This window comes from Daucus carota, chromosome 1, assembly GCF_001625215.2.
Source record: "Daucus carota subsp. sativus chromosome 1, DH1 v3.0, whole genome shotgun sequence".
Lineage (NCBI taxonomy): Eukaryota > Viridiplantae > Streptophyta > Magnoliopsida > Apiales > Apiaceae > Daucus > Daucus carota.
In genome coordinates, this window is record NC_030381.2 from 45,422,618 (window position 1) to 45,439,999 (window position 17,382).

The 17,382-nt window shown below is 34.4% G+C and overlaps 4 protein-coding genes across 6 annotated transcripts; 1 reads left to right on the top strand and 3 right to left on the bottom strand.

Moving 5' to 3' along the window:
* Positions 1–670: 670 nt before the first annotated feature.
* On the bottom strand, positions 671–5,063 carry LOC108199631 (uncharacterized). Its single transcript, XM_017367542.2, has 4 exons — positions 4,936–5,063; positions 4,650–4,750; positions 3,956–4,564; positions 671–2,321 (listed from the first exon to the last, which is right to left on the bottom strand). Exons 1-3 carry the CDS (start codon positions 5,031–5,033, stop codon positions 4,053–4,055), a joined length of 711 nt encoding a protein of 236 aa, XP_017223031.1. The 5' UTR covers positions 5,034–5,063; the 3' UTR covers positions 671–2,321; positions 3,956–4,052.
* LOC108223310 (uncharacterized) lies at positions 840–1,640 on the bottom strand. The gene has a single exon (XM_017397495.1). The coding sequence runs from the start codon at positions 1,638–1,640 to the stop codon at positions 840–842; it is 801 nt and encodes a 266-aa protein (XP_017252984.1).
* A 512-nt stretch (positions 5,064–5,575) lies between the features above and the next one.
* On the top strand, positions 5,576–8,727 carry LOC108198363 (uncharacterized). Of its 3 annotated transcripts, XM_064088534.1 has the most exons (9): positions 5,576–5,760; positions 6,068–6,112; positions 6,199–6,288; positions 6,400–6,474; positions 6,607–6,687; positions 6,807–6,881; positions 7,294–7,379; positions 7,531–7,632; positions 7,895–8,727. In XM_064088534.1, exons 2-7 carry the CDS (start codon positions 6,094–6,096, stop codon positions 7,320–7,322), a joined length of 369 nt encoding a protein of 122 aa, XP_063944604.1. In that variant the 5' UTR covers positions 5,576–5,760; positions 6,068–6,093; the 3' UTR covers positions 7,323–7,379; positions 7,531–7,632; positions 7,895–8,727. The 3 variants fall into 3 exon arrangements, 2 of the variants coding, with proteins under 2 accessions (XP_063944604.1, XP_017221609.1); XM_017366120.2 differs by lacking the exon at positions 7,895–8,727 and having other exon boundaries at positions 7,531–7,799; XR_010289496.1 differs by lacking the exon at positions 7,895–8,727 and having other exon boundaries at positions 5,578–5,760; positions 6,199–6,308; positions 7,531–7,794.
* Positions 8,728–9,928: 1,201 nt separating this feature from the next.
* On the bottom strand, positions 9,929–14,693 carry LOC108205530 (proteasome subunit beta type-3-A). The gene is made up of 7 exons (XM_017375523.2): positions 14,522–14,693; positions 14,188–14,369; positions 13,166–13,273; positions 12,933–13,022; positions 11,685–11,769; positions 10,665–10,759; positions 9,929–10,326 (listed from the first exon to the last, which is right to left on the bottom strand). Exons 1-7 carry the CDS (start codon positions 14,525–14,527, stop codon positions 10,278–10,280), a joined length of 615 nt encoding a protein of 204 aa, XP_017231012.1. The 5' UTR covers positions 14,528–14,693; the 3' UTR covers positions 9,929–10,277.
* Between the last annotated feature and the right edge of the window lie 2,689 nt (positions 14,694–17,382).

Here is a 17,382-nt window from a genome sequence, read left to right on the forward strand (position 1 = left end):
TTAAATTGTTAGCGAGATTTAACTGTGCGAATAGGATAAATGTTATATTACAAAATCCTAAACACCATAGAAGTCTTTTTATGTAGTAGTATAATAATCTTAACCAATATTGAAATTTTTATTTATAAAATCCGAATCAATATAGAAGTCTTTTCATAATTGTATAATAATAATTATAGAATCCTAAAAATGTATAATAATAAGTATAAAATCCTAATAATATGAAAATCTTTTCATAATTCTATAATGATTGTTGTTATTAAATAAAAAATTTATATTACATTGTCCTAATAAATATTGAAGTTTTTAATAATAAAATTCTAATCAATACAGAAGTCTTTCAGTGTCCTAATGAATATTGAGGTCTTTAATAATAAAATTCTATTCAATATAAAAGTCTTTTAATAATAATATAACAATGACTATAAAATCCTAATCAATATGAAAGTGACCAAATTTTGGTACTTTTGGTACCGATGTTCCACCGAAAAGTGGTTTCGCTTATTAATAAAGGGTATTGATGTCTTATAACAAGAAATACAGAATTTGTGGGACGATAACAGATAAACTCTTTCCACTTGAACTATCTCATTGCGCTAAATAGCATATTCTCCTCTAATTGATAAATTCAAAGGTTCGTATGAAAAATATTGATGAATTAAGGGATCTATTCGTCAATAACGGTATAACTATTTTTTTTTTTTTTTGCTACTTGAAAAGTTTATAAAAGAAGAGGAAAAAATACATATCAGGGGCATTCCCCGTGTTAAGGAAGCATACAATATAAACTAGAGTTCAACTTGCCATGAAGTCACCAAGAAAACAAAAATCACTATGTCTCAATACAGCAGAAGCATAATGGTTTGATCAGCCTGGACTCTTTTACGGAAATGAGGACAGGAGTACAGTTTTTCCCTAACTTGAGCTCGAACAAGTGAAATTAGTTCAGCAGGGTTGCGCCTAACATTCCTGTAAATTCGATTGTTTCTCTCAGTCCAGATAGCATTCCAAGCAGCAGCAATGAATCTTGTAATTCTCGGACAGCCAATGCGAATGTAACTGCCAGTAGTGAAATCATTCCAGCTAGTACAAACCGGGACAGGACAAGCAGATAGAACAGTGTGTGTATATGGGCAGTTAGAAAAAATATGAGAATGAGATTCACAGTCACTAGCACACAAGACACAAGTTGGGTCAACAATCATGCCAAAACGAAGAATTCTGTCTTTAGTAAGAAGTCTCTGTTGAAGAATGAGCCAAGCAGATATTGCATATCTGGGGACAGAAAAAATGTTCCAAACAAATTCCAGCCAAGGAGGGGGAGATTTATGAGTAGCAATATCATTATAGATCACAGAAATTGATACTCTTGAATGAAAGCAATCATTCCAAAGAATAGTATCAGTACCAGTAGGGGTAATGGCACTGCAAAGGTTCCTTAGATCTCTTACCAGGTAGTGAGTACTAACTCCAAGGTTCCACTGTCCATTCTCCTGTATATAATTCACCTCATCAGAAGCTGTGGCCTCAAGTGCAGACAGTAGACTATAATCAAATTGAGCAGCAAGGGGTGCTCTATTGCACCAAGGGTCATGCCACAGAGAGAAGGAACAGCTTCTGCCAGGCTTGTAAAAAATCATTAGCTTTGCCAAAGGTCTCAGGGATAGAATCTTTTTCCAGCACCAAGCACTACTGGCAGAAGGGGTAGCAGTCCAGAACTACTTGTTAGCTTAAGAAGAACAGAGCAACAGCTGCAGAGGGAAAAAACTGATGTCTACAAAAAGTAAACTGGTAATATCTTCTGCTAGTCTTACAAAACATAAGAACATAGAACAAAGCTATTTTTGCCTCCACATATGCTATTAGTTTTTCTTGGCAAAAATAAATGCGACGAATGTTCTTAACTTGTTAATCTTTGACCAGGTGACCTTGTTTTCGGAGTGTTTTCTGGAGACTCATCTTTTGGCTGTCTTCGAGTCCAAGCACACTGCTACCATATTCTTTTTGCTTGCAACTTTCTTTGACTGCTGCTTACTCTCACAAGGGTACTCTTGAAGTTATCCAAAAACTTAAATGTATGACTGGTTTTGCCCTTCTATAATCATCGTTTATATGAGTCAGCGTCATCATTTCTTAAGTGTTAAATCGTAGTGAAACCCCTTCACTAAAATTGGGCGAAATGAAGGTCCTCTTAGGAAAACACTGTTGTGAGCAGATTATATGATGGCTCAGAGTCTCTGACATCAGAAGCTTCAATAATCAGATAAAACTGCCACTTTGATCCTTCTTTCCCTGCCTGAAGAAATGCTGGGCCTACTCGCCTGATAAAGTATAAGAACCTTTAGTACAAGAGACAAACAAAGGAGCAGCATTCGGAGGCTGCTGCTTGGCATATGATGTAGCATTAACACAAGTTACTGTCAAATTGATCAATGATGCATCATGCATTTAAAATTGCTGAAAAATATGCATACAGAAATAGGCTTTGTAGCATAAAGCACCACCACAGACATCCTGACGGGGAAGAAGTCTTAATACATACGCTTGCTAAAACACTCTTTCTTTGTAATTAATGGTAAGACAGAATAGGAACTAGCTTGATCTACTGTGGAAAACCTTGAAGTGATTGCAAACTATAGTGGAAGTCTACTAACTAGTAGGGATGTGCATGGTGCGGTTTGCACCTAAAACCGCAACTGGAACCACATAGGTGCGGTTTCTAAAATTAAAAACCAAAACCAAACCAAATACCATTGGTGCGGTTCGGTTTATAATATAGCGGTTTCGGTTTCATATGGTGCGGTTCGGTTTTCAAACCGTGAAAAGTCCGAAAAACTAAAAATCTTGACATCAACACAGAGAAAACAAAACAAATAAAAGGCATTACAGAATTATTGACATGTGATTAAGAGCTATCAAAATTCTTGAGCTACATGTTACTGAACTGAGATTCTAGGATAGATAATTTGGAACAGGATGTGCATAGTTTAATACATAAGATAGCCATAACTATCATTCACAGGCTGACAATTTGAATAAAGGAATTTTAAACTATTACAAGCTAATCTGCTAATGCAATTCAAATCACAGAGCCCTGTTCAAAACTTCAGATATAAAACAGTAGCATCACCAGTAACTTGCAGTCTTGCACTAGAAATCTTAAAAATTATATGCTCATGAATCATGTTGTAACAAGATACTGGGCAGGCAGTGTACAAAAACTCACACACCTGATATATATTTTATTATACATATAATTTATATATTATCTTTAGATATATAAAATAAATAATTAAATTAATATAAATATTATTGTGGTGCAGTTCGGTTTGTATTCGGTTTTAAAATTTGTGAAAACCAAAACCAAAACCAAAGTATTGGTGCGGTTTTTATTCGGTGCGGTTTCATGTGGTTTTGGCGGTTTACGGTTCGGTTTCGGTTTTCGGTTCGGTTTCCGCTCATCCCTACTAACTAGGCAAGCATTGGAAGATATAATGATCTCTAATACCGTAAAATTGACCACGCAACCTGTGGAACCAATTATAACTTTTTTTATATTCCCAAATCCTTTTCTTGATATTTGTAGTCGATGAAACTTTTTTTAAAATAAGAAATATCCAATTCATACTCTAAATAAACACAGATTAAGGATCAAGAACACAATATGTACTCCCTGCATCCTATAAGGATTCGTTGTCATTGTATCTCGTTGGAATTTGGACTATTCAAACAATGTCTACCAGAAATGTCAAACAGTAATTAGCTACTCCACATACACAGAGATTTGTTATGATTGTGGGTTCATCCTCTATAAATCACTGTTTCCCAAGTACGCAGTTCATATCCCAAGTATGCAGTTCATATTAAGCTTATATCTTTGTAATTGAAATAACTAGGATACTTTTAACAAAGGGTACAATTCAGTAACGATGTACATAATAATTAGAGAACTTACCATGTCAATTTGGAGCATGTTGTGATTAACACCATAATTAAAATTCTGAGGCAATCCCAACAACAACAAATTCTTCTATGAGCTCCCTGATATCATGTTATCGCCTTTTCCTGTGCTTGGAACCTTTAAAACTGCTTCCTTTTCGTGCAAACTTTGAAGTTTGTGCCACTCGAATACTATGAACACTGCTATCGTGATCATCCCAATGCTTACTTGAGTTGTTTCTAGTAATGTAACCTGAATTTTCATTTACTCCTACCCGAACTCGATGGCTCCGTGGTCTCAGTGATCTTGTCACATGATCCCTCTTGTAATCTCTCCTATGCCTCCTTTTCTTTTCAATCCTGGAGACTTCATCATTACAAGTGCTGCTACTACTCTCTTCTTCAACTTCATCACTTGAACTTGCGTAGTATTGCCCTTCAACATCTCTTCTGCGTCTTCTACGACTTATCCGCTTAACATGACGAAGCTTATCAAACAGAAAGTAGCAACAATACTCCCACACTGAGACATATACCGAAATGCATCCCCAAACTATCTTGCAGGAAGTCCAACATATGCACTTACAAATGCCCAATTGATATAGCAAATAAAAGAAGAAGAGAACTGCAAATTTAGAAAATGCCAAATGCAAGTGCATAAGAGATATATCTAAAAGTAAACGATAACGTCGACAAGAAATGACACTCACCACAGTAGAGTAGAAGGGCAACCATGGCAAACTTGAATAACTGGGAAACGCAGAAGTTTTCGATATAACAAATGAAATCCCATGTTGGGGCACATACTGAGCTGAACCACATACCATGGAAATGAAATTTTACAAAGCGTCTAAACAATACATAAACTCTTATTTTCATCAGAACGCCTAATCAATGATGTATATAACTTTGAGTCCATACAAATTAGTAGAATATAGTTTAGATAAAGAGGGAAGCAAATATTTTGTAGCATAATGTTTGATCAGTAAGGAGTACCTGCAAGATTTTCCCGAAAGGAAATCAAGGGGAGACCCAAATATTTTTGAAATAACTGAACCAACTCCTGATGCAATGCCGCTGATGAGACTTTCCATTACCACTGGAGACCCTCTCTCTCTCTCTCTCTCCCCCCCCCCCCTTCTCCCTCCCGCTCTCTCTCTCTCTCTCTCTCTCTCTCCCCCTCCCCCTCCCTCTCCCTCTCTCTCTCTCTCTCTCTCCCTCCCTCCCTCTCTCTCTCTTCCCCTCTCTCTCTCTGGCGTTGTTATTTTTTAGTAAAAATATTTAAGAATCATTGCAAAGGCCATCCATGTGTACGCAGTAAAATTGAGTAAAACCGTGTGTGTGTCATATGGGAGACAAATTCCTGCGTGTGAATAACATGTTCGAAGACTGAGAAGATGAATTTATAGAGAAAGAGAGGCGGGTGTGATAATCGAATGAAAGAGAAAGAGGGTTTGAACTTTGTAGCCATTTCACTAACCGTTTCTTAACTGTCAGTCCTTGGCAGTTTGGTTTTTACTCCTGTAAAGAATCTATATCTATATTCTATTCTATATTTCTATAAGAGTGCACAGCCCGTTTAGCATATTTACCCATGAGTTAGGCTGTTTACCCGCTTTTTACCCAGTACACATCATAAACGACTTGAATGCATGACCCGAATTCCTTTTCGATAACCGGTATATAACCGGCTTTACCAACTCTGTCTTAAGGCTTCCCGTGCTCGAGGAATCCTGTGCGTCACTCACGGACAATTACTGAGGCGGCAAATCAGGGAGGTCATATTGATTCATATTGATTGTCATCCGGTCTGGAACTATGGTAAGTGACTAACTCAGACAATTGTTTCTGTGCATTGGATGTTTAACTTAAAAATTCAAATTTCTTGCATAGTCAGGATCTCATCGAATAGCTAGGCTCTAATGTAATTGTTTGATATATGATAAAGAGATTAATCTACCATGGATTCAACTACGAACCTCGGTCAGCATAATTCTTATGTCAAAGCTTGATAAAAATCTGATAAATGAAGATGATTTATTAATTGATTCCGAGCACAACACTGTTCTTTCATAGTGATTTTGTGTCAAGGAGTTTTTGACGATGGCTGATGGATTTAATTTTCCAGGTTGTAAAAGGAACAAAGAGAATGCAATGGATGGCTCCTTCTCCGGTGATTATAGATTACAATCAACTATTCGGGTGAACAAGAACACCACGTGTTTGATCTATCAACTCACAATTTTAATTAATTTTCAGGCGTCCGAAATTATGCAGGCGGAAGGGCGCTCGATTCATTTTCGCAAAAACGTGCAGAAAACATCAAGAAATCTAGGACCAATCCTCCAGGTCTTGCCAAAATAGCGGAGGTGACACCTCCTCATATACGCAAGTATTGCTGTTTTGTGCTGATTTGAGAACAAGTTTATAACCAGCCGCCGTTTGTTTCGTTCTTTGCAGGATCCAGTCGGTCTCCTTTGTCTACTGTTGATCAGAATTCACCCCTTGCCTTTGTTATGGGAACCACAACCAAAGGTGTCATTCTCTGCTCCGTATTTTGTTTGGTCCAGGCAATAATTTCCATAGTGCTTCCACAAATATATCTCTGGTGTTCTATGCTCCTGACTATTACATATTATTTTTTTTGACCACCCAATCTTTACGTAGGTTGCAACTTAACTCCGCTGTCTACTTGGCACTTTAATGGGAATCATGGTCATGGTTTCAACTCCCAGATAACAAGCACAGGTAAAGATGTATGATTGTCATTAGTAGGTATATGAAGTTTTATGCAAATCTATACAATGCATTTTAAAATTGATCTAATTTTTTGCTGTGAAATGCGCATTTGTACGACCAACTACCAGGTTTTGACCGTACCCCTGTACATAGCATTGGTCCAAACAATGCTCCTGGCCATGTGTTGGAGACACAAGAAAGAGGTAATCAGAAAGCCTTTTGTTCTTGCATCTAAATTTCATTTTAAGAATTGGTCATGCTATTTAAATTCATTATACCCGAGCTTCGCGTGCGGGTAAATTATTAAAATTTTCATTAAAATGAGGATGGAAAATCACTTTAACCAATATTTTCATTCGATTTTTAATCTTTATTTGGCATATTATGTAATATTTACAGGTACTACATCATCAATAAATTAAAGGAGTTTAAAGATAGACATTCTACTGGAAATCTGAAAAGTGTATTGCTACAAAATTTATACACCACTCACTGCAAATAATGATCTTGATTGTATATTTTAATGTTTTAAAAAATATAGATGTTACATTAATAATCAAAATTTATTTGTTTGCATATTTTCTACTGCATGTTTACACCCGGTGGACCAATCAGAAAACATATATATGAAGATTCCGCAATGAACTACCAGATCCGACAGAACAACGAAAGCTTATGACACTGAAAAGAGATAAAGATTGGTATGTTATCACCTTTTGCCGATTCTTTTGGTATATTTAGCTGCTTATTTTGATAATGACAAATGCAATACATATACACTTTGTGCATTTCTTTAAATTATTAGGCAATGCATAACTGGTATATGACTAACAAACAATTTTATTATTGCAGCTTATTGAGATCTCAGTTATACGGTGAGTCGATGACACCACTTATGTAAATATAATGCAAGTGAAGGTGGCCATGAGCAACGAGTTAATTAGAAGAATGATTGTAAGCAGTTGCTGAGCCAACCCTTTGACACTTTTTTTTCATCCTAAATTCTACCTCTTAGCATGATTTTTTCATTCTACTTTTCAGGACTTATCAGATCATTAAAAATATTGGGTTAAATTCTTCAAATTTTTGAGATTCATGAGTCGTCATAGTGTGTATAGAAATTTATCTGCAGCTCAAGTAGATTATTACCTACTGTGATATCTTTTGCATGAAAATTCTCGATTTAATGATATGTTTTATGTTTTATAATTTACAGGGAGGACGAACTCTGCTGGGTTCAGTCTTGCCGTCATCTTCAAAACACGGGTTATCACATAGTTTGTGATTTGATAATCATCTGCTTACAGACCTTTGAATGAAACACAAAGGAGGGTTCCCTGGTAATCATAGGCTTTTTATTGTTTAATTGCCTTTTGACTTCCTTCATTGTTAGGATGCAGATAATTGTTTTCCTAATAGTGCAGTGTAGTGGTTTAATTAAGGTGGTATCACATGAGTCACTTAAACTATGATAGTTTAGAGTCATGAATGCAAGTTCTGATCTTTCCCACATGTGGTTTGATGCCACCACAGATATTAGCCAATCCAGTGACTAAGAGTCATAGTGATAATGCACCTTGATCCAGGCATTTTTTGAACTAGCCTATTGTACTTTCCTCTTACTGATGTTTTTCGATTTTGGAATATAGGATTGGGCTAATATTTCATAATTTTGAGAATAATGTTAAGGTCAGCTAATATCTTATTTGAATCTCCATCCTCTTGGCTGTTGGGCTGTATTCCTCAACAGCTAGCAATGTCTGAAATGTTTAGACAATGCAGAGAAAATTATAATTTATTAATGATATATTTCTTCGCAATAATTTTTCATATTTTTATATAACTTCATGAATATATTCTCATTATTTAGTTATTTTCTTTCAAAATTAATGATATATTTTGTAATAATCAACATAATAATAAATATGTTACATGATATATGGACACTGATTTTTGACATTTTTAGAGAATTGATATTTGATATTTAAGTGAAACATAATTTGTTCTTTTGTAGATTGGAATTACAAATACAGTTTCACCACATTTGAAGTGCCGTAAATCTTTAATTTTTAATATTATAAAAATATTAAAAAGCAAGCTAAAATTAACAAGGACAATGTGGTATCCAAAAGCAAGCTGTTTGTTGCTACAGATGCATATGAATCAGGGGTTTCTTATTCTGGAATATCATCTACTTCATTCACCGAATCAAACATGATCGAGGGTTTTTTCTGTTTATTCATAATATATTAAAATTGCTAATAACTTCTCCGCATATGAAGCGCGGGCATAATTCCCGTGTATAACTCCAAATAATTAATTTTTTTGATGATGTAATACCCGTATATTACCTTTATAAATTATAAATTATTAAAGTCGTACTCCAAATAATTATTTTTTTAATGATGCAATACCAATATATATATACACATAATATGTAAATTAAGGATTAAAAATATAATGTTAATATTGGTTTAATTTATTTTCCGACCTCATTTTAATGAAAATTTTAATAATTTCCGCACGCAAAGCGCGGGCATAATTCCCTAGTTGAGATACAATTGGACAATTCTGTCATATTACAAAAAAAAAAAAAAAAAAAACTAGTTAAATTAAATAAATATATAAGTAAGGTTTTCTTATCCTATAACTAAAGAAATCTGTGCACAGTGTATTTTAATGAAATTTTTACCACAAAAATTGCTGAAATATTTAGAAACTTGTTTTATTATTAATTATGAATGTAGATATTATTATTTTTAAAATTGTAACTGATATTTTGATGTTTCTGGGAGAAAAAGTAAAGACACAAAATACTGGGGGGAAAACAACACAACAGTACTTATAAAATATCAAGAATTATAATTTATGACACACGATAACTTGTGAAAGAATATCAAAAAAACAAAGAAATAAATCTTGATAAAAAAATGACTTGAAACATATTTTCATAGCTATTTTCTGTAACCAATATTGTAGCAAGGACATTATTTATTTATCCTGATATAAAATAAAATGTACTTTAGTTGTAGTAATAATTAACCAGTTACTGTCATTCTGTGATAAATAAATATTGATCCTTCAATATTGATCCCCGCCAATACCCTATTACATACAACCATTTAGTACTATAAAGTATAAAGTTTCACCTTCATTTAATCCTTTGTTATTCTGGGCCTTCCAGTAAAGTTTAAGGATCATTGGGGAAATTCTGGTACTACTTCAAAGTTTAAACAGCAGTTTAGACAAGTTGGTCACAATGAAACATCCTTGATTAGTAAAGTAGATAACCAGCAAACGTCACTAATGCCTTAAAGACAATAGAATATGCACTGTTGAGTGCTCACATAGTATCACTAAAAAGCAAGGCATTCACCATTATCATAGCTTTTATATACCATCTCTTCACAAGGGAAGATGAGTTGTATAATAACAAGCTATAAATTAGATGGTAAAGACTAAGCTCATTCATCCTGTTTTCAAGTTGTAAAAACCCGTAATAACATAATACACCAATGTGATACAAAAGAAAAGCTACGACTGGTACTAAAGGAAAAGCTTGACGCGTAAAGTTCAGGGTAAATCTTCCTTCCAGTATCTCAATCCATCCTTCCCTTCAATGTCCTTTCAGTTACTTCTGTTGGTGTCCTGAAACAATCCAAACAAGATGCTTAAAAAATTTACACTTGCATACTGAAAAAAATAAGTCCATAATGACAAGGGATGTAACCAACTTCAAATTATAAATTGGCATTAAAATTTTGTTTATTCCCTAAGGTGGATTGGGCATCTAGCATGAGAACATATATATTGCTAAAATAAGTTATCCTAATGTTAAAGCAAAAGAAGTTTTAAATCATTTCAAGATATTGCTTTTCTTTCGAATATCACTGTCAGCATAGAGGAATCATGTCCAATAAGTCACTAACTATATCAAAAAATAATTTGCAACTTGTTCAAACTAATAGAGAACTATATTTACTTACACTACGTATACATGGCCTCCCCAGCCACTGAGACAATCACGATCCACAGATGATAGCAGTGCTTGAGAGATTGTCTCGAATAATTCGTCGGCTTCCTGTTATTACAGGTGGAATGATAAAGTTCATAATTAATGACCTAAATCCATTATGTAATCATTTCACAATTATTTCCTAAGGGATGCCAACATAATTAACAACTTGCTTTCAGTAAGCAAATACAAATGCCATTTCACCTACAACATGAATTTAGTGCCACTAAAGAGTGACTAGACTTTAAAGAATGGGAAACAATTTAGCGGTGACACTGGCTACAGATCTATAGCCATTTAACATGGGTAAAAAGTTCTGGTTGTTGAAGATATTAAAGTGAGAGCAAACAGAAATTGGTAGCCCTGAATTAATAAAGATTCGGATTAGAACTGTGTCTTATCTAATCCTGCATCTTCCATACATGGCTAGGTTGCTTTTTCATTTCAAGTTTCACCTATTTAACACACCAAATTAATGTTTTTACTACACGTGATACTTGCAGAAACCTTCACTTTTATATCAAGCATGAAAGTAACTGTCTACTGCGCAAAGCAGGAACCGAGAACTATTTAGTAAAACAGAATCAGGCTATAACAGAAAAATTGGTGTATCACCATCCTGGTGTGATGTTCAACCACTTAACATTTCACATTAGTTCAAGATTGTAGACATCCTCTTCATAGCCAAAAAACTGTGCTCCCTTCACAACCCTCACTTCACTACTTGCGTACTTGTATATGCATTGTAAGCCAATGCATGGAAATTTAGAATGCAGCTAACAGAGACATTTCAGATTTTACTATATTAAAAAAAAACAGTTCCTCCATATCCGTTCTCAACCATAGCAACGCCTGTGTAGGTGACAAGAGTCGCAAGACATTACATTTGAACGTGTGATACCAGTCTTTCCTAACATGACTTGTATATGTCTATAAATCTATATCAAAGCAGATATACATATATTAAAATCAATCAAGTTTGATGGCATACCATGTCGGGCTTAAACATGGACTCACAAGCTCCGTAAAGGGATTCTGAGGCAGTACCTGCAACAACAAAATCCTTTGCCAGCTCTCTGAAAATTTTCAAGCATAGAACATAAAAAAATGTTAGAACCATGTCAAACCAACCAATCTTTAAAAAAGGCAGGTCTTTATAGTTAACCTTTTAAATTCTTAAAGTTCATATATTCAAATAGATACCACGCTTATGGAAAAAAATATAGCCAAAACTTGCCAAGTGTATATGGATTTTCTTTTTTTTTTCTCACTAGTTTTATCAGGAAAATATAATCAATTCAAGTCATTATTATTTTTTGCAACCAATCAATAAGCATAATAATTTAGCCGAACTAATATAATTAATCCATACATATTTAATATTAATTTTGAACTTGTGTAGTAAAAAAAGTTGCATAATGCAATTCAGCCCAGCCTAGATAAAAATCATTAGCCCCCCACTGCCTTCACAATCTACATGCCTTGTGTCAGAGTATATCAGTACCGTCTGATCCATTATGAACTTATTACACCAACCAATATTTAAAACTTATAGTTGATCTTTTCAATTCGAAAAATTATTATATTCAAATTAGATACCACGATTATGAAAATATTATATAATCAATTCAAGTCATTATTATTTTGTACAACCAATCAATAGGATATTTAGCTGACATAATATAATTAATCCGCTAAAACAGATGTAATATTAATTTTGATCTCGTGTAGTCTTGTATTAAAAAAGTTGCATAATACAATTCAGGCCACCCTAGATAAAAATCATTAGCCCCCCACTGCCTTCACAATCTACGAGCCTTGTGTCAGAGAATAACAGTGCCATCTGATCCATTATGAACTTACAATTGTTGGTCAAAAGTTCTAACCTGCCTCATTCCCCTTTTAATCCCCACCCCCCCCCCCCCCCCCCCCCCCCCCCCCCCAACACACACACAGACCCTTTTTCTTTTTGCAGTTCCTTGGTTCTTTAAATGTTTCTTCCAGAGTCTCCTCATTCAACACACACACACACACACACACACACAGACATATATATATATGCGAGTGTGTGTGTGTGACGAGAAAATGCATTAGAAAATAACACCAATAATTTCTCCATACGAACTGTAACAGCTATTTATTCCAACTTACTTGAGAATATTGATGTCTCAAAACTTGACATTTTCAACATCTTGATACACAATTAGATGATAACATATTAAGATGAAACTTTACATACTTGGCTCCAATAGAATCCATTGTGCAGATGAAGGGCTTGTCATCATCCCCCAATCCAGCAATCACAGGTTGGCAAAAATATGGACCAAACCTACATATTAAACATTCAACCTCATTACACATTTTGGATTATCAGCTAGCACATATTATATCAAACACAAATGTCAATCAAAAAAATCAACTATATGTTTAGGGAAGAAATGAAAAAATAATATTGCAGGGAGATTTACCGACCTTTTCTCATAAAGAACGGCAGAGACGAGGCTAGCAAAAGTTTCAGGCTTCATATCTCTCTCCTCTCGAAGTTGATACAACTTGTGACGAAATACAAGCCGTTGATGTCTACGAAGAAACATGATTCAGAATAATCTACATGGATATACAGACATGGCACTGCTCCATGAAATTTGGGGGTGGAAATAGAAAATTTTTGTAAATAAAAATGTTTCACATTTGGCCATATATACAAGTTCTTGTATGTGACTAGGTCCTTGCATTTTAAAATTCTCACATCATGTTGTATTAAAGACAACACTAAACATACAAACTACTGATTAAAAAATAAGCAGAAGGAAGCCATTATTCTATGTTATAATTTAAACCAAATTCCACAAGTAAAACGTTGATTTCTTAATTACTAATCAATCCTTACTAGTTAACTTTCATTTCTGTACTGACTACTGATATATTTTCTTGATCACGAGAATATACTTTCTTTCTTTCTCTGGAAACTGAACTACCCCGATAATTCATATTCTTAAACCAACACACAGGCATATAAACATGGTCATATACTCATATTCCATGCCAACCCATTTTATCCTACTAACTCTACAACTCAGCGGCAGATTAATATAGTACAAATCACTTGTCACAGAAAATAATACAAAACACCAGTCATAAATTCGTAGTACCAATCACTGGTTTGCAGTTTAAAAGCTAAACAAATAAATATTTTAAAAAAGACCAAGAGACTAACATATACTCACACAACTCAGGTACATAACACTTTAAACACAAATCAGTAGTCACATCAAACACTACAATTCATCAGCCATAAATCAATAATACCAAATCACCATTTAGCATTTTAAAAGCCAAAAAAGCAAATATCAAAGTAAACACCCAAATATCAACACACACACACACAAATCAGCTGCAAATCACCATAGCACAAATCATAATTCATAACACAGATCATCAGTTAATATTTAACGAATACAAACACATATACAGAGCAGTTTCGAGAAACTAACAAAGTCTGTGTATCGGAACCGAGGCCGGAGAGGCCGAGAAACAGCTTATCATGAATCTTAAAAATCCTCTGAAAATCAGTAGCGATAGTCTGCAACTGCACACCGAGACGCCGATCGCTAGCAATCGCGAAGCAGTTCTTGCCAACCATAGCCACTAAAGCACTTCCATTGTACTCGAAAATCTAAACGATTCATCAATCAATTACACAATCAAACTAAACATACAATCAGATCTAAAAATCACAAAAAAAATGATAAAGTTAGGGTTTAAAAAAAACTAAACAATATATTTGATTGCGCGCGCGCGCGTGTGGATAGAGATGAAATAACGTACCGACATTGCTGCTTGTGATTGTGTGTGTGATGAAGATGATTCTGAGTGTGTTGAATTGCACAGAAGCGAAGGGTTGTGCGAGTTTATGTTTTTGGAATAAAAGCAGTGGCTTGGAGAGTACTCCGGGTCGGATCCAAAGTATTTTTAAAAATTACTCTAAGTTTCTAACCGAAAAGAAAAATCTAAATAAGTCGAATAATAACGAATTAGGGTGTCCATGGCCCATGACACGCTAACAGCTAGTTTTACTCCGGTGAGAAAATTTTGATGGGTGAATATTTGTGTAGTGACGGAAAAATATTATTATTAATTAATACATTGGAACTGAGAAATTCACCGACTAATTATTAAATGATTGTCGGTATGTGTCTATAGGTACACATTTCATTCGATGATTTTTAATATCTAATGAACTAATCCGTCTTTATTTTGACTGAAATTAGAATATACTTTCTTCATGTTATTCATTGTTTACAGTTTTTTTAATTATTTGACACGTATCTTAAAGTGTACATGAAATATAGTTTTATAACTTATAATTTAAAAAATATATATATATAAATTTAAACATCATATTTTTATTTAGATTTTTTAAAAATAATTTATGAAAGTATACTTTATAGGAATATTAAAATCCATGTCAAAACCTCTGCACGCAATATAAAGAAATTCATGTTAAACTCTCCGCCCCCGTATAAAGAAATCCATGTTAAATCCATGTTGGCTAAAGATCAAAATATATTCATAAGGTAAGTCTTTGCAGGGATCCGGGATATATGATCCGGGATGGAAGTATGCATACATCCTCTTTCAGATAATAACAAAGATATTATCAAATATATTCTTTGCAGGAATCAAAATCATGGAAGAATGAATCGGTTAAAATAACACTTGATTAGTGGATATCCCGATATTGTCAAGTGTTCCATAACAACCAAAGAAGTTGCCAAAGAGATGCATAAGTTTGTGCAAAATAAAAAGAAGACTAAAAAAATGTCTAGATTGATGAAGAACACATCGATGATTATGTTGAAGAAATACCTTTAACAGTAGCCTCAAACATTCTTCAAAGTTCAAAATCAGGTGCCGGGAAGAAAGACAAAGCTTCTGCCCATCCATTTATATTTAATAAGCGAAAAGCTAGCTCAAAATTTGTTGCTTCAATGTTGTATATGTGGACTTCAAAACAGGTTATTAAATATAAGCACACACTAGGAGCAAGTCAAAAAACTTTGGAAAATCGCCTAAGGACTTAAGAAGCGAAAGAACTAGTCCATATGCATATTGCAAACTTTTCCTACGAATGTGGGATTCCTTTCAATGTTGTAAACTCTAGAAGTTACGAGATACATGATCGAGTTCAATGGCCAAAGTTGGAATTGAAGGAGAATCAGGAGAAAGCTTGGAAGATGTATGGTTGCGCACTTATGTCAGATGGATGGACGGATAGACAAAGGAGGGGTCTCATAAACTTCCTTACTGATAGTCCTCAAGGTAATTTTATTTTGGGTTTGATTAATGATTCAATCGAATGACATGATGCACAAATGTTGGCGAACTTACTTAAAAGCAAGATAAAGAAAATTGGTGAGAAAAATGTTGTTCAAGTAGTGACTGATAATGGGGCAAACTACAAGCTAGCTGGTCAGATTTTGGAGATTAGGATGCCTATATTGTTTTGGACTTCATGTGTTGCGCACTGCCTTGATTTGATGTTAAAGGTTTTTGGTAAAATTTTAAGCTTTAATAAGGCAATCAATCAAGCAAGAGGATGCACTACATTTATATATAGGCATGGGCTTGTCCTTGATGCTACGAGAGAAGAGACTAATGGAGAGCACTTAGTGATGGCTAGAACTACGAGTTTTGCTCTTGTTTTTCTTACATTATAGAGTCTGCAAAGGAACCAGGAGCCATTGCATTACTTGTTTTGTGACTTCGACCGGACCAGGCCAAAGTTGCCAAACAGAAAATGAAAGAAGGGTCTCATCTGTCCTTTGGGGTATTGTTGCTGACTGCATAAGTGCATTAAAGCGGCTTTTTTAGATGTTGCGCATTGCTGATGGTGATGAGAGGCCTACTTTGGCAGAGGTTGCATCTACTATTGATTATGTAAAAGTCCAAATCAAAAAAATATTGAAAGTGAAAAAAATGCAATTAGAAATAAAGTAGTGAAGATCATTGGGGATCGTTGAAATAATCTGCCTTGTTTCCCAATTCAGGAAAATATTTTGAACTTCTTGAAACAATCCTGCCTATGCTTCCCGAATAAGGAAAGACTTTAATGATGTGTTTGAGAAGATGGTCAAGGATGAGCATACAAGGAACAAAATAAGTAACTCTGTCAATACCTACAAAAATGAATTAATCGTCACAACCTTAATCTTATGATGTTCGAAAATTATGTACTCAATATTTGTCATGTTCATCTATTAATTTTATAAGTTATAAAGTATAAGAAATATAATACATCTGTATTTTAAATTTGATAGTAATGTATATCTCTGACCCCTTTCTTAATATTTTAAAAGTATATTTTTTAACTTTAATATTGAATCAAATTTCAGAATTTGTTGGAAGCTCGTCCTGGAAGGCCATTTCCATAGACCCAGGCCCACTAAAAGATGATCCAAATCGTGATGATCCGTTCGGCCTAATTTACTGAGCAATTACATTTACTATTTTTTTGAAACCATCGCACTTGAATTAAATCAATCGTAGGTACATCAGAAAGAAAATCAGGAGCAACATCGCTCCATACTTGTAGGTCTGGCATAGAATGAGAAACTCTAACTAACGAATGAGCTACTACATTCGCAGAGTGATGCACAAATTACACTATTACTTTATCAAAGTGCTTA